The sequence below is a fragment of the Callorhinus ursinus genome, unplaced genomic scaffold, assembly GCF_003265705.2.
Source record: "Callorhinus ursinus isolate GAN/ISIS: 27379988/994484 unplaced genomic scaffold, GSC_fseal_2.0 scaffold13, whole genome shotgun sequence".
Taxonomy (NCBI): domain Eukaryota; kingdom Metazoa; phylum Chordata; class Mammalia; order Carnivora; family Otariidae; genus Callorhinus; species Callorhinus ursinus.
The window spans coordinates 7,212,771-7,227,174 of NW_027397075.1; the positions used below are offsets into that span (position 1 = coordinate 7,212,771).

At 56.4% G+C, this 14,404-nt stretch overlaps 1 protein-coding gene across 4 annotated transcripts in view; it reads left to right on the top strand.

The window, feature by feature from the left end:
* The first annotated feature begins 9,303 nt into the window (after window positions 1–9,303).
* TVP23A (trans-golgi network vesicle protein 23 homolog A) overlaps window positions 9,304–14,404 on the top strand; it is a 40,428-nt gene continuing 35,327 nt past the window's right edge. Inside the window, exons 1-2 of one of the 4 annotated variants that reach the window (XM_073899520.1) lie at window positions 9,304–12,058; window positions 12,324–12,403. In XM_073899520.1, coding sequence (XP_073755621.1) covers window positions 12,346–12,403 — 58 coding nt within the window. In that variant the 5' untranslated portion in view covers window positions 9,304–12,058; window positions 12,324–12,345. Of the gene's footprint in view, window positions 12,059–12,188; window positions 12,404–14,404 lie in introns of those variants that run through there. The other 3 variants (XM_025855634.2, XM_025855632.2, XM_073899521.1) reach the window with 3 other exon arrangements.

The following is a 14,404-nucleotide window of genomic DNA, read 5'->3' on the forward strand; positions in this document are numbered from 1 at the left end:
GACAGAAACGAGGACCAATGCTGGGGTCTGGAGATAGGCCTGTGGGACCCCACTCCCGAGAACCTGGATTTTGAGGCAAGTACAGGCTTCAGGTCCCGCACGCCTGGACTCAAGTCCACTCTGCCCGTGGGACCTTGGCCAACTTGCCTCACCTCTCTGGGCCCTGGGAGAAGTGGTAGAGCTAAAAAGTAGCCCTTGTGTTTTGGAGAGTTGGCCCTTGTGGCTCTTAGACCAGGACTCATATAGAAACTGCTGTTTTCTATGGTTAGCGTCTTAATCCTGAACGTCCCTCTCCCCACGTGGCAGTCCCCAGAATCTCTGATCGTGCCCAGTTTCTGCTCCCCTGGAGCCTGGATGACTGCTTGTATGTCTGACTCGGGTCACAGAGCATTTTGAGTCAAACCATCCTAAACATAACCCCCACAGTGGTTGAATATCCATCTGGCCATTTATGTATGACGCGGTACATGAGAGAAGACAGAATTATGGCTGCCATAACAGATTGGTAGAAGTGTATTTCTCTCTCATGTAATAGTATACATGCCAGGGGCACCTGGGTGGCTCAGTGGTTAAGCGTCTGCCTTCGGCTCAGGTCATGATCCCAGGGTCCTGGGATGGAGCCCTGCGTTCGGCTCCCTGCTCTGCGGGGAGTCTACTTCTCCCTCTCCCACTCCCCCTCCCCCTGCTTGTGTTCCCTCTCTCGCTGTGTCTCTCTTTTTCAAATAAATAAATAAAATCTTAAAAAAAAATAGTATACATGTCAGCCATTCAGAATAAGCAATGTGGCTCCGTGGGACAGAAACCGGGCTCCCTCTCTTGTCTGGCTTTCTCATCTTTGCTCATGGCTTCTACCTCATGATCCAAAGTGGCTGCTCCAGGTCCTGTCATCATGACTATTCCACCAGAGGGAAAGACAGAACCCAGAAGTGGCACGCTTGACTCCTACTAGCACGGTCACATGACCACACTGACTGCAGGGGAGGCCAAGAAAGGCAGTCTTTCGTCGTTAGCATGAACCAGGTAAAAATTCTCTTTCAGTGTAAGAAGATCTTGGGGTTCACTGGTAGATTTTGCCACATCTAACAGAAGAACAGAGAGTAATTTTACTTGTGTGGCTGGGCGAACACACAAATCGAGTGGTGTGAGGAGAAGCCCCCCGCAAAGCCTCGCAGGGTAATGGGCAGAAGGCTGGAGTGAGGAAGGAGCACCTCTGGAAAAGTGGTATTTTCCTTCTGTCAGTCAACATGCATGTGTCAAGCATCGACTTTGTAGCCGTTTAGAACAAGTGCTGGGTGTGTACAGCAGGAGGAAGTGGGGAAAGGCCTGGGTGCTCCCAGCTGACATGGTTGTCAGAGTTTGGTACACGCCCAGTCTCTCAGCCTCTGTGTACTGAGCACCTACTCTTTGCCGGGCCCGGGAGGGGCTCCCAAGCAGAAAACAGTCCCAGCCTGACCCTGAAAGACTCTCATGATGAGTCTGCAGTGCCCACAAACCACATGGGAAAATCCTTCTGTTAGAATCATGTCTGCCCTAGGGGGCAGAGTCTGCCCATCTTTCATCAGCACCGGCTGCCTGGACCCGGGGCCCCCAACTCGCGGCCTTGCCCCTCAATTTATGAGCAAGTGTTTGGAGCAGGCCCCCCAGGGCCTCTCCTGTAGGCAGCAGGGATCCCTTCCTCTAAGAGTAGCCAAGGCGGGAGCGTGGCTTGGGGTGGTGGCTTGGGGCAGGCTTAGGGGTCTGACTCATCCTGGGTTGCTGGGGTGGTCCTGGGTTTAGCAGTTGCAAGTCCTGCATCCCGGGACCGCCCCCTCAGCCTGGGCAAACGGGGATGGCTGGTCACTCTAAAACTCTGACCCCGTCTTGCCCCCTCGCCCTCCCCCCAAACCAGGGTTTCCCAGCCCTGGCCACACGTTGGCATCCTCTGGAGGAACTTTCAGAAAAATGCCCCAGCCTGAGTCCCACATCGGACGTTGCTTCAGAGTCTCCAGGGCGGGGCGGGGCGGGGCTCGGGTCTTGTGAATAAGTCTCCAGAGGTTTCTAATGCACAGCCAGGGTTGAGAGGTTCGAGGTCTGTGCTGAGTTCAGTGGGGGAGAGCTTTTTTTTTTTTTCCCTCCATCTCGATCAGATAGGAGGCAAGGCGGGGTGGAGAAGAGGCTCTGGACAGGGGTTCATGGGTCATGTATTCATTCATTCACCTGCTGTATATAGAGGGCCTGCCACGAGTCAGGTGCCATCCTGGGGCCGGAGGTGCGGGGTGGGGAAGAGAGCAGTCAGGACCTACATCCATTCTAGCGGGGGACCAGACCAGAAACAAAGAAGTCAACTGGATACTTGCAGATGAAGGTGCTCAACAGAGCGATGGGTCCAGGGAGTCACCATACATGGGCTGCAGTTGCTCAGAAGCTGTATTTACTCCCTCGGCCTGTCCTAACCAATTGCCACAAGCTGGGGGGCTTAAAATGACATGAATTTATTCTCTGCAAGTCTAGAGGCTGGAGTCTGAAATCAAGCTGTTGGCTGGTTCCCTGTAGCAGCTCTGGGGGGGAGTCCGTCCCACACCACGCTCCCCACTTCCGGGGGCTGCCACGGATCCGTGGCACTCCTTGGCTGGTAGATGCACCGACCTCTGCCTCCGTCTCCCTGTGGCCTTCTCTTCCGTGTCTCTCCGTGTCTTCACCGGCTCTTCTCCCTTCTCCCTGCATCCTCTTTTCGTATAAGGACCCCAGGGCCTGGATGTAGGGCCCACCCATGTCATCCAGGGGGGTCTCGTCTTTTGTCCCTTGATTACATCCACAAAATGTTATTTTCCAAATAAGGTCACATTCTTTGGTTCAGGGGTTAGGATGTGGATGCCTCTTTTCTGGGGTGACAGTTCAACTTCCTACACGTATGGGGGGGTAGGGAGGGCCTCCGGGGATGTGTTCTGGTGTAAATCATCCTGAGGCCAACTCTAGAGATCACAGGAAGTGCTGCTGGGGCACAGGGAGGTGAGGTAAGGAAACAGAAGGGGCCCGTTTGGGGGAGTACTCTGGAGCCGATCATCCCTGTGCGCAACTAGGGCTCAGTCCTGTGGGGGGCCTCCAGCAACCTCAGAGGTACCCCCCCACCTGGGGGGTGATGGCATGGGGCACTGAGACACCAACTCCTGAAAGTCATTGGTGAAGACTCTCCCCCGTCCCTTCTGGGCCTAGCAGCTTCTGGAGGACAGAGGGAGCTCCCCGGCCCAGAATGGAAGGCGCTTGCAGGCGTGGGAGCCATGAGACCGGAGAGGTCCTGGCGGGACCCAGACTGGCTACTGCAGAAGGGCCATGTGAGCCTCGGCCTGCAAGATTACACGGAAGGGCCGTGAGGCAAGTGTGCCAGAGCACGTGGAGGGCACACCAGGGAAAGGAGACAGCAGGGGCACACTCCCCCGAGGCAGGAGCAAGCTAGGTGCACTCCCAGAACAGCAAGGGTGCAGGGCGGCTGCAGGCCGGGAGGGTGGGGATGCACCCAGAGCCTGGAGAGCCCGAGGGGGTAGTTTCCAGGGCCCATCGTGCAAGGTCAAGAGCCGAGATAAGATTGTGCGGATAAGGGGAAGCCTTTGGAGAGCGTGAAGCAGAGTCCAACGGGATCTGGTTACTGTTTGTCAACAGACTGATCCGGACATGGAGATGGATTTCAGGGAGTGGCGGCGTAAGGGCGCAGGGGAGAGACTGAGCTGGGGAGCGCCTGGCTCCGTCTCCCCCAGCGGCCCGTGTGGCCTCGGGCCCCTCCCTTCTCCGGGCCTCAGCTTCCCATCTGGAAAAATGAGTCCCACAAACTGGACCTCGTCACTGCAGAAGGGCATTTGGTGATTCTGGAGATCCTGAGAGAAGTCCCCTGGGTGCAGCTGTGTGAGGGCCTCCCCACGGTGCTGGGGGCAAACAGCCCCTCAGGCAGAAGTGGCCATGCCTGGACCAGTCAAGTTCAGGGGGAGGCCTTTCTCAAGGTCTCTGCTACTGGCTGAGTTTTCCCCAAAGTGAATTGAGCTAAAATTATGAATTACGAATGTCGTGTCCTGGAGGTGTGAAGAGCAAGGGGGGCTGAGAAGTGAAGACTGAGTTTTCAGGGTAGCTTGGCAATGTGCAGCCAGCCCTAGGGTGGGCCGGTCATCTTGTTCCGGGCTCTGGGAGGCAGAAGCTGTGGCTGATTGTTCTCGGTAACTGGCAGTCACTTGGCATACGCAGCTGACTGCGAGGAAAGTTGCATTGAATCCTGAGCCCAAAGAAGCGTGGTTTCTCCGGATGGAATCCAAGTGCGGCCATGGTTCAGTTAATGCCTCAAATCTCACTGTGCCCAGACCTGCCTGTGGTCCAGCCCCGTCCACAGTTCTCCTCCCCAGTGATTGCCAAGACCCCCAAGTGTGGCACAAGTAGCCAGTAACTTCGGATACTCATTTATCAAGGGTTTGCCACATGCCAGGCATTGTGCGAAGCACTTTACATGAGGAAGGATGGTCATCGTTCCCATCTTAGAGTCAAGGAGATGGATCCTCAGGGACGTGAACTCACCTCGTGGATTCATTCTTCCCTCTTTGAGTTGTGCTCCTTAGCAGGTGCCCACAACAAGACTGCCGGGGACCTGTGCATACTGCACACAGCACTTACTTGCCAAGGTGGCTGGGGTGGGGACGCGGACTTTGGCACCCTCGAGCCACCATTCCTCCCTGACCCCAGGTGTGGTGCTGAGTCAGATTCACCAACACTAGAACACTCAGTTCCCCCCACTTAGCCTCATTTCTGATGCCCCTCCTGCACAGAGTTGCTTATTTTCACCATCTGGGTTTGGATGCCCTGAGTACCTGCAAAGGAGAGCTTTTAGAGCCGGGGGTCGTGTTTCTCACGATGAGGCTGACAGGTGTGAGGGCTCTGCACACCACCACCTGCCGACTGTCCTTGAGTGACGGGCACGCCGGGGGGCACACGGACAGGGGTGGGTGAGTACGATCCACTTCTGTCCTTGGCAGTGCCAGTGCCTGCGAATGTGACTAGTGTGTAGGAAAAGGAAGGCACTCAGCTGCCAATGACTCATTTAGGGTCATTCCGAGCCCAGCTAGTGGGTGGCCAATGTGGGGTAAGGAACCCACTTTGCTGGTGTGTGCCCAGAGCCACAAGCCCCTGGCAGTTCCTGTCCCAGCTCTCGGCAGCCCTTAAGCAGTGGCTGATGGGCGGGGGAGTAGAAATACTCCTGCTCCCTCATCAGGGTGGACTTTCTGGGTGAACCACAGTTACCCTCTGTTACGGGCTGAATTGTGTCCCCTCCCGCTGCCCCAAGTTCATATGTTGAAGTCCTAACCCCCAGTGCTTCAGAATGTGATTTTACTTGGAAATAAGGTCGTGGCCGGTGTAATCAGTTATGATGAGGTCCTATTGGAATAGGGTGGGCCTTCAATCCAACATGACTAGAGTCCTTATAAAAGGGGGAAATTTGGACGCAGACACGCACTTGGAAATGCCATGTGAAGGTTGGAGCTACGTTGCCAAAAAAACTGTCGGAAGCTGGGGGAGGGGCCCGGGACAGATCCTTCCCTAAGTGCCTTTGGAGCGGGCACAGACCTGCCAACACCGTGATCTTGGACCTCTGGCCTCCAAGACTGTGAGGAAAAAAAAAATTGCCTAAGTTGTCTAAGGTACTCAAGGTGTGGTATCTTATTAGGGCAGCCCCAGGAAGCTAATACACGTTCCATGGGATTTCGCCTAGTAATACATGCCTGCAGAGCCTCCCTTCCTGGGGACACTGCCTGATATCTGGTGTTCTCGTGGGCCCTTGTCACAGGGTCGGGTCTGCTTCCGGGCAGTGCCGCCTAAAACAGTGGGATTTTAAGGAGAAATCGTCATGGGCAGACAGAGAACATAAATGAGCAAATGCGTGGCTGGGTAGGGTGAACTCCATCTACAGGGGGTCAGTCCCTGCTCAGCTTCTGCCATGGGGGACACAGGCTCCGTGTTGCCTCAGTTTCCAGTTCCTCAAGAGAAACCAGAGGGGCGCCCTGCTGGCTCAGTCAGGAGAGCATGCAACTCTTGATCTCGGGGTTGTGAGTGTGGGTCCCACGTTGGGTGTGAAGATTACTTAAAAATAAAATCTTTAAAAAGAAAAACCAAATAAACCCAGAAATGTGCATTTCCAAAGAAACAAATTGTGACATCTGATTTTTAAATATTGGCAACTGACTCCATTCTTGCTTGTCCTTTGAATCTACTCAGACCCAACTCAAACAGGTCTGGGGACCAGATCTGGCCCCGCTTGGCAACCCCAGGTCGAGAGCTTGGCAGGGACTGCACCCCCACCCCCTCACCCCCAGCCTCATGCGGGGAGAAGAGCTGTGAGCGGGGCGCAGGACACTTGAGTTTCTACTGCGTGTGAGCTGCGCACACCTGCTTCAAAAACCCTCACCGAGCCTCAGTCTCTATGTGCATAAAATGGGTACCACCTCATGCACCTTGCTTCCCTCCTGGGGTGGTCATGAGGTGGAGGGACATAGCTTACTTAGCAAACACTGTGCACCAGCTATGTTCTGACCACGTGGCAAAATAGTAAGTCTTTGACTCTGCCCCACCTGCGCTCGGAAGTGGGTGCCACGATGACCCTACCTCATTGATACAGAGGACAAGTGAGGCCAAGAGTCTAAGTGACTTGTTAAAGATCCCCCGGCCGATCAGCCGTGGCCCTGGGCTCCACATCCAGGAGAGCTGACTGCCAAGTCTGTGTTCTTAACCAATGCACTTGGCTGCCACTTGGGAGGCATTAAAATACTTTCCAAACTGCTTTTTCCTTTCCTTTTCCTTTTTTTTTCTTTTTAGAAAGGAGGAGGAGGGAACAGACGGGTACCCCTTGGCCTTTTCTTAGGGAGATCTCGGTCTCCACGGGCAAATGCTTCTCCTGGGAGGAACTGGGTGCGGACTGACATTGAGGCACAGGCTTCCTGACCCGTCTGGACCCGGGCCAGTGCGCTGAGCCAAACAACACACCACCCTTTCTCCTCAATAGAGCATTTCCCGTAAGTAGCAGCTCCCTGACTGCTGGCGCACAGATTGGCCATGGCCCACGGTCAGGCATCTGGGCTTGTCCTCTGCACGGCCAGGCCAGACCTGGGCTAGTGGGGCCAGTGCTTCCCAGATGGGACCTGGGCCACGTGTGTGTGTGTGTGTGTGTGTGTGTGTGTGTGTGTGTGTGTGAAAACCTGAATCCAGACCCACCGTTCCAGGTGGGGATCCAGGTCACTGTTCACCTTGATTCCAAAGCTCTCATCCACACAATGGGCAGAGATTTGCAGCCCGGCACAGTTCCCAGAGTTGTGCACTCTTCACTCACTTACTTTAAACCAGAAACTTCTCAAATAGCCACAGTGTGCCCTGGCTAGGTGGACAGAAGGGGAACCTGCTTTTATGGAGATAAGACTAGTAGGGGGTGGGGAGGAGAAAGATTGCTTAACTAATAAATAAGACAACTCAAAACCATGGAAAGTGCTAGGAAGAGAACAAGACATGTCTAGGGCCCAGACCCTAGAGAGGGACTGAGTGCTTAGGTGAGACGTGAGCCAGGAGTTAGGGAAGGCCTCTAGGAGAGAGACCTCATATTTTCAATCCTAAAAAGTCCTGGCAGAGAAAACAGCAGGTGCAAAGTTCCTGAGGTAGGGAGAGGATTGGGAGTTTCTGGAAATCTTAGAGTCTGGCCAGTGTTATCAGAACATGACGAGTGACAGAAGGTGAGGTAGAGAAGGTCTGCAGGTCCCCTCCACACAGGGCCTGATGGGGGCATAGGGGTGGAAACCATCTTTTCTAGTGGGGGGCAACGCAACTGGGCCTACAGCTGCTGGGGGGGCAGAGACCAGCATTATGATGTCTCCAGCACTGGACCTGGGGGAGGGACTTGCAAGTTCCTGCTGCTCCAAGAGGAAGCTAGAGCTGTAAGATGGATAAGAGCCACTGCCCACTCGCCCACCTTCTGGACGAGAAGGCCTAGCCTTGTTGCGGACCTGCCATCTCTGCCCTTGTCCCAGCCCTTGAGTGACAAGAGGCTCTCGTGGCCTGTGTGCCGACTCCTCCATGGCCTGGCCAGGTGGCGGTTTCCTTGGGAGGCCAGTGAGTCACACCAAAGCTTGGCTGTCCCTTTTGCCCCATGGTCTGGAATGTCCCCTCTCGGGGGAGCACCCGGCTGGCCTAAGCAAAGGCTTCCCCTACCAGACAAGGGCCGATCAGAGTAGGAAGCAAGCTTCGGGCGTAGATGGAAGCTTTCCAGGACTTCAGAGAAGAAACCCTCAGCAAGGAGAGAATGTGCAGCACATAGATCTCCATGCCAGGCACTAGACACAGATCAACCCATTACTCCTGCAGGCGGCACTCCCTAAGATCCTGCCGCCCCTAAGATCTGCCCACCTGGCACCTGGCAGTGCCCTGTGTACCTACCCGGGGTGAGGGTAGGACCCTGGGTCTAGACTCAGCACTGAGTAGATGAGTGGGCGAGTGAGTGAGTGAAGGACCCCGGGAGTGTGCAGGGCAGCGAATCTCTCCCCATGTCATGGAGGTCCAGATGCAGCTGACTCTGTCTGGGTAGAAATCCAGGGCTCACCCCGGGCACCACCTGCCCCCAACAAGGGGGATGGGGGGGGGGCTGTCCCCGGGACAGCCCACAGGAGGGACCCACCTTCCTCCCTCTGCCCTGTGCTCTGCCTTCCTGGGCACACTGCCCTGGCTGTCAGCATGGAGGACACAGGCCAGGTCAGGTGGGAGGAGCCCTGTGAAGTGGGCGTTGCATCTGTGGGAGGCAGGAAGGTGAGAGGCACAGGGACAGGGGCCCAGGCGCCAGGGTGGGAGCTTTGGGCCCCTGAGCCTGGGTGCACCCTGGCCTGGAGGCATAGGGTTGCCAGATGAAATACAGGACCCCGGGTAAATTTGAATTTGAGGTTAGCAACTGATCAATTTTTAGCATAAGTATGTCCCAAATAGTGCATGGGATATACTTACTCTAAGAAATGATTTGTTGTTTCCCTCAAGTTCCATTTCACTGGGCTCCCTTATTTTTGCTTGTGAGATCCTCAGCCCTGCTTGTGGAGGAATGACAGGGCAATTGTCAGGGCAGATCTTAGGGAGTGCCGCTCACGGCAATGCAGGGCTGAGGGTGAGGATCCGCTGCAGGCCTGGGGCAGACAGGCCCGGAGACCTCAGCTTTTGCCCTGACAATGCGGGGGGGGGGGGGGGGGGGCGGACAGTGCTGCTCAGGGCCTCTTCCAGCCCCAGATCTGAAGCCCGCCCACCCCCTGTCTCAGCGGTCATTCTCCCGCAGGATAAGGATGGCCAAAGTCGAGCCAGGCCGGCCCCCACCGTGTCCCCACCTCCCTGGTTGTGCTCCCAGCTCCAGCCTTCATCCATGTCCATTCACACCCAAGCCCCTGCTTTCTGCACCAGAGCTCCTGGGGTCCCATGTCAGGGAAAGGGCCATGCTGGGTCCTCTGTCCCACCTGTCACTTGTCCCAGGAACACAGAGTCGGGCCCAGAGGAGGTGTTTGGGAAATGGCCAAGCTGGATACGAAGTTCCTGTTCCCCCATTAAGACAGACGCTTCTTGGGGGAAGGAGTGACTCTGATACGGGGCTCGAGTTCTGTGCGCTGCCCGGCCCACGGGGTTTCCTCAGACCCCAGGCCCCTCTGCCGATGACCGAAGTCCCTGTCACCAGAGCTGCTGTCTCCCGAGCCTCCAGCTCTGGGGAGGGCGTTTCCTATGTGTTTTCTCCAGGTCTTGCATCATCCCTGATGATGGGGGTGAGGGGAGGTGTGGCCCCGTTGTACAGATGTGGAGACTGAGGCCAGAGAGGCCACCCAGACAGGAAGGGGTGGAGCATGTTCCCAGCCAGGCCTGCCCAACTCTGCATGTTGACCTCCAAGGGCCATCCAGAGGCTGGTGGCTGCCTGAGCTGGGAGCCCCCTTTCCCTGAGGTTCGTTCTGGCCCCAGGACCAGGGATCAGAGATGGGCCTGCTCTTTGAAACTCTGCTCCCCAATCTCCTCCTGAGCCAGGACCAGCAGGAGGTGACTAGTGTCAGGATCCCAGCGGCCATATTCAGTGGTAGCAGTGTGAGGTGACAGTCAGTGTTTCCCCAAAGTCTCTGCTCTCGGGAATTCCCCAGAGCCCATGTTCAATGCAGATTCCCGGGCCCTGGCCTTGGAGCTTCATTAGGCCTGGAGCGGGGCCCTGGGATCTGCCTTTTAACCAGCAGCTGATTTCAAAGCCATTTCTCTGCCCATCCCCCAAATTCTACTGGCTGACTCTGCAGAGGGCGAACGGGGTGTGTGTCCAGGGAGAGCGCTGTCTCCTGGGGAGGGAATGCCTAGGCCCCAGGTCTGGCCCTGGCATCTGCATCCTCAGCCCATGCCCCGATGTGGTTAGGAAGGAGGAGAGTGGCATGACCTTGTGTCTGTGGGGTGACTTCCGCATGGTAGGGCCATGGCTAATTCTCGAGACACCCCCAACCTGATGGCCAAGAATGACAGTTTGTCCCCAAATGGGGTTTCCAAGGGGGTTTTCCTACCTTCTCACCCCCTAGGGACTCTCTGAGCCCCAACTTAACAGCTAGCAACAGCTGGTGATTCTCCGGGTTAGAGGAAAAGCCCCTAAATGTTTTGCAACGGCTTCTCACCTCCACCTGCCCTCTCCTGAGCATCCTAGGCAGCTGGGGACTAGCGGGGTAGGGGAAGCTTAGGGTCCCCCAGCCTCTTAGTGCGACACTCGCCTGTGCCTGGAGCCAGCTTTGGGCTGGAAGAGACAATAGGCCTTTCTAGAAACCTGGGGTTTGCTAGTGTAGATCCTTAATGGTTCAAGGGGCGGTTCAGAGGCCTGTGGCATCAGCATCACCTGGGAGCTTCTTAGAGCGATGCTTCGCAGGCAGGCCCAGACCGGCTGACCCTTCAAGATGGGCATATGTCCCCAGGAGAAAGCACCCTCCCCGCACACACACCTGCCAGGCTCTTTGCGGAGTCGACTGGGGGAAGGGAGGGGGTGCTCACCCAGGGATCAGAGCTTAAGCAGCTCCAGGCAGCTCTGTTTCTTAGTCCAACCCCTGGGCACACCCCAGGCCCCTCCTCCCTTCAGGGGGCCAGCAGTGAATGAGTTGGTGTCAGGAGCTTGTGGACCTGCGGCCTTTTTCCAGGTCACCAGGGGATGGGAGACAGACCCCTCCTGCCCCTGACAGGAGGGCAAAGGCAGGACTAGGGGCCCTGGCATCTAGACTCTCAGCCCTCTGCTCCTGGGTAGGGGGGTCAGGAGTGGGAGAGGGCAGAAAAGAGCGGAGTGACCTTGTCCTGGGCCAAACAAGACTTGCGGGTGGCAAGCCTGCTTTCCTGGGAGATACCCGGGGAGGCCTTACCATCCAGAATCACTACCATGTCTGGCACGCGGAGGAGGGAAAATCTCACTGTGGTCAGCAGATTCACCTGTTAAAAAGCAGAGTCCACGGCCTGCACTCCAGGCCTTCCCAGTCTCCAGGGCTGGGGCTGGGAATCTGCTCTTAAGAAGGGCCCGGGAGAATTCTTGGCATCAGAGACTTTTGGGAAACACTGGCTTTCTCCCAACCCTAAATGAGGCTGCCCAACACCGACATTCATTCGTTCGTTCGCTCAGCCATCCGACAACTATGCGACATCCACCTCATTCACTGTCCCACCCCACCCCGTTCTTCCCCGATCTCTGTTCCCGGGCCCCGAGTGCGCCTCTGAGCCCGAATCGTCCCCTCTGTGCCGCCGCTCCGGCTTCGCCCTCCATCCCCCCCACTCTGGGCGGCAGCTCTCGCGGAGGCCCCCAGCGAGCCCGGGGCCCGGGACCCTCCCAAGCCCCGCCCGCCCGCACCCGGGCGGCCGAGCCCACCTCCCCAGCCCGCGGCTGCGCTCTGGGCCCCGCGCGCCCCGCCCCCACCCGAGACCTGCACCGCGGGGCGCCAGCCCGGACCCCGCTGCTTCCCACCCTCCCGGCGTCCCGGCGCATCGGCGAGAGGCGGAGCCGGAGCCTGGGCTGTGGGCTCCAGGTGCTCTCTGGGGAGGATGAAGCAGGTAGGGCCACGGGGATGCCGGAGGCAGGATATGGGGGGAGAGGACGGGAGGAGCCTGCGGGAGCTCCGGGCGGGGTGGTGGTGGGGAGGCGGTTTGGAGCAGGGGGAGGGGAGGGACAGGAGGAAGGAGGCTCGTGCTGGGGCCTGGGCCGCACCCCAAATGAGCAGGAAGCCTCAGATTGCAGCCGCGGGGGAGGGGCCCCTCCAGCAGAGGGAGTGGGGGTGGGGATGCGCACCGCCTGCCACCCGTGTTTGGTGTCCCCCAGGCCCTGGTGGACGATACTGAGGATGTGTCCCTGGACTTTGGTAATGAAGAGGAGCTGGCCTTTCGGAAAGCCAAGATCAGGTATGTTAGGACCTGGCGTTTAACAAGCATCCTCCAAAGCTGCATATTCACTTGTTCACATTCACTCACCCACTTATTCATTCATTCATTCATTCAGAATGTGTTGAGCATCTAGTGCATGCCAGGCATGGGGCTAGGGAAATAGCCTGGGCAGATCAGACAAGGTCCGTGCCCTCCTGGGGCCTGCAGGCTGGGCTGCAGGGGACTAACAGTGAACAGGCGAACAAAGATGGTAATGAGATAGTTACACAGTGTGAGAAGATTTGGGAGGAAAACATCAGCGGCTGGTCACGAAAGGTGATGTGAAGTCCGCTGGCCCTGAGTGCAGCCAGGGAGGGCCCCTCCGAGGAGGTGGCATTTGCACTGAGACCTGAATGGTGAGAAGCAGCCAGCCATGGGAGACTCGGGAGGAAGAGTGTTTCAAGCAGAAGAATAGCAGGTGCAAAGGCCCCAAGGCTGTGTTGGAAGGTCAGAGAAAGGCCCCTGTGTCTGGAGGGTAGTGGGGGGAGGGAGAGGGGCTGGCAGGGAGGCTGGAGAGCTAGACAAGGTCTTCAGTTTTTATTGTAATCCTTGCTTCAGCGCCGGACAGACATAGTGTCCTGGGTTGAGTCCCTTGCCTAGCAGAGACCTTGCACATTCCAGAAGGTGGCAGGACTAGGGCGTGAGGAATGACTTATGGACGCTGTTGCCGATGACCTGGGCAGCTACCCATCTAGAAACACATGTCTCAGGCACCCTTACCATCTCTCCTCCTGCCCTCGGAGCCAGCAGGTGGGGGCCTGGCCCCTAAATGCCATTCCTTTCTAATTCTCTGATCCAAGTCCAATAAACCCCAGATTGGAATATGACCGTATGAGTGTCCTAGGGCTCTTGTAACAAATGACTCTAAGCTTGGCCTAGAAACACTAGAAATTTATTCTCTCACAGTGTTCTGAGCAAAAGATTCATGAAACAGCCATGTCTGGGTTTCGAAAAGGAAAGATAACTTTATTATTATTATAGAAATCTAATAGAGACAGGAGAAGAAAGGAATCTACACATAGATGAAGGTAATAGTAGGCAAAGTTACATCAAATCAGGTACTTACAGCATCCAGCCTCATCAGCTGGGCCAAGTCCCATGGAGACAGCCGGGCTGGAGTCCCAGGTGAGAGGCCTGGGCAGAGCGTCCTCCCCCTCGCTGAGCCTTCCAGCCGACCATCCCCATAAAGGCCGTATTTATAGGGCAAATGACAGGGTTTGAAATTAAACATTTGTTCACCTACGTGCAGTTTGGAGCAAGCTGCATTTCCATGTTTTCGTGTTTCTCTGTTTTCAAGAAGCCTGGGCTATGTGTGTCTGCCTCCCCTCCTGGATTCTGGATTCCAACCCCGGGGGGCCAGCCCGGCCTGCAGCAGGAGGGGATATGCAACAAGATTCATAGCCCTTGGAGCCCAGAACGGAAGGGCCAGCTCTGACCTGGAGGCCAGCTAATACATTTCCAACAACCAGGCTCCTGAGGTCATTCATGCAGCACGAGTCCCATGAACAACATTCTTAGCCTGCCTGTGTACGTGCAGGTCTGGGTGGTCGGTTATGCGGGACAAATCACCGCAATCACACATCTGTCCATACAGAACACACAATTCTGGAGGCCAGAAGTCCGAAATCATTTTCACTGGGCCTGGACCCTGCTCGAGGCTGTAGGGGAAGATCTGACCCTTGCCTTTCCCAGCTTCCGGTGGATGCCAGCTGGAGCCCCTTCCCCCATCTTCAAGGCCAGCCTTGCAGCATCTTCGAATCTCTCTGCCCTATTTTCCTGTTGCCTCTTCTCTGTCAATGTCCCTCTGCCTTCCTCTGCTAGGGTTGCTTGTGAGCGCGTTTAGGGCCCATCAGGATAATCCGGGATAATCACCCCACCTCAAGATCCTTTACTTAATTGAATATGCAGAGTCCCTTTTGCCACATGAAGTGACATTCACAGGCTCCAGGGATTAGGACTTGGATATTTGGGGGGGGGGGG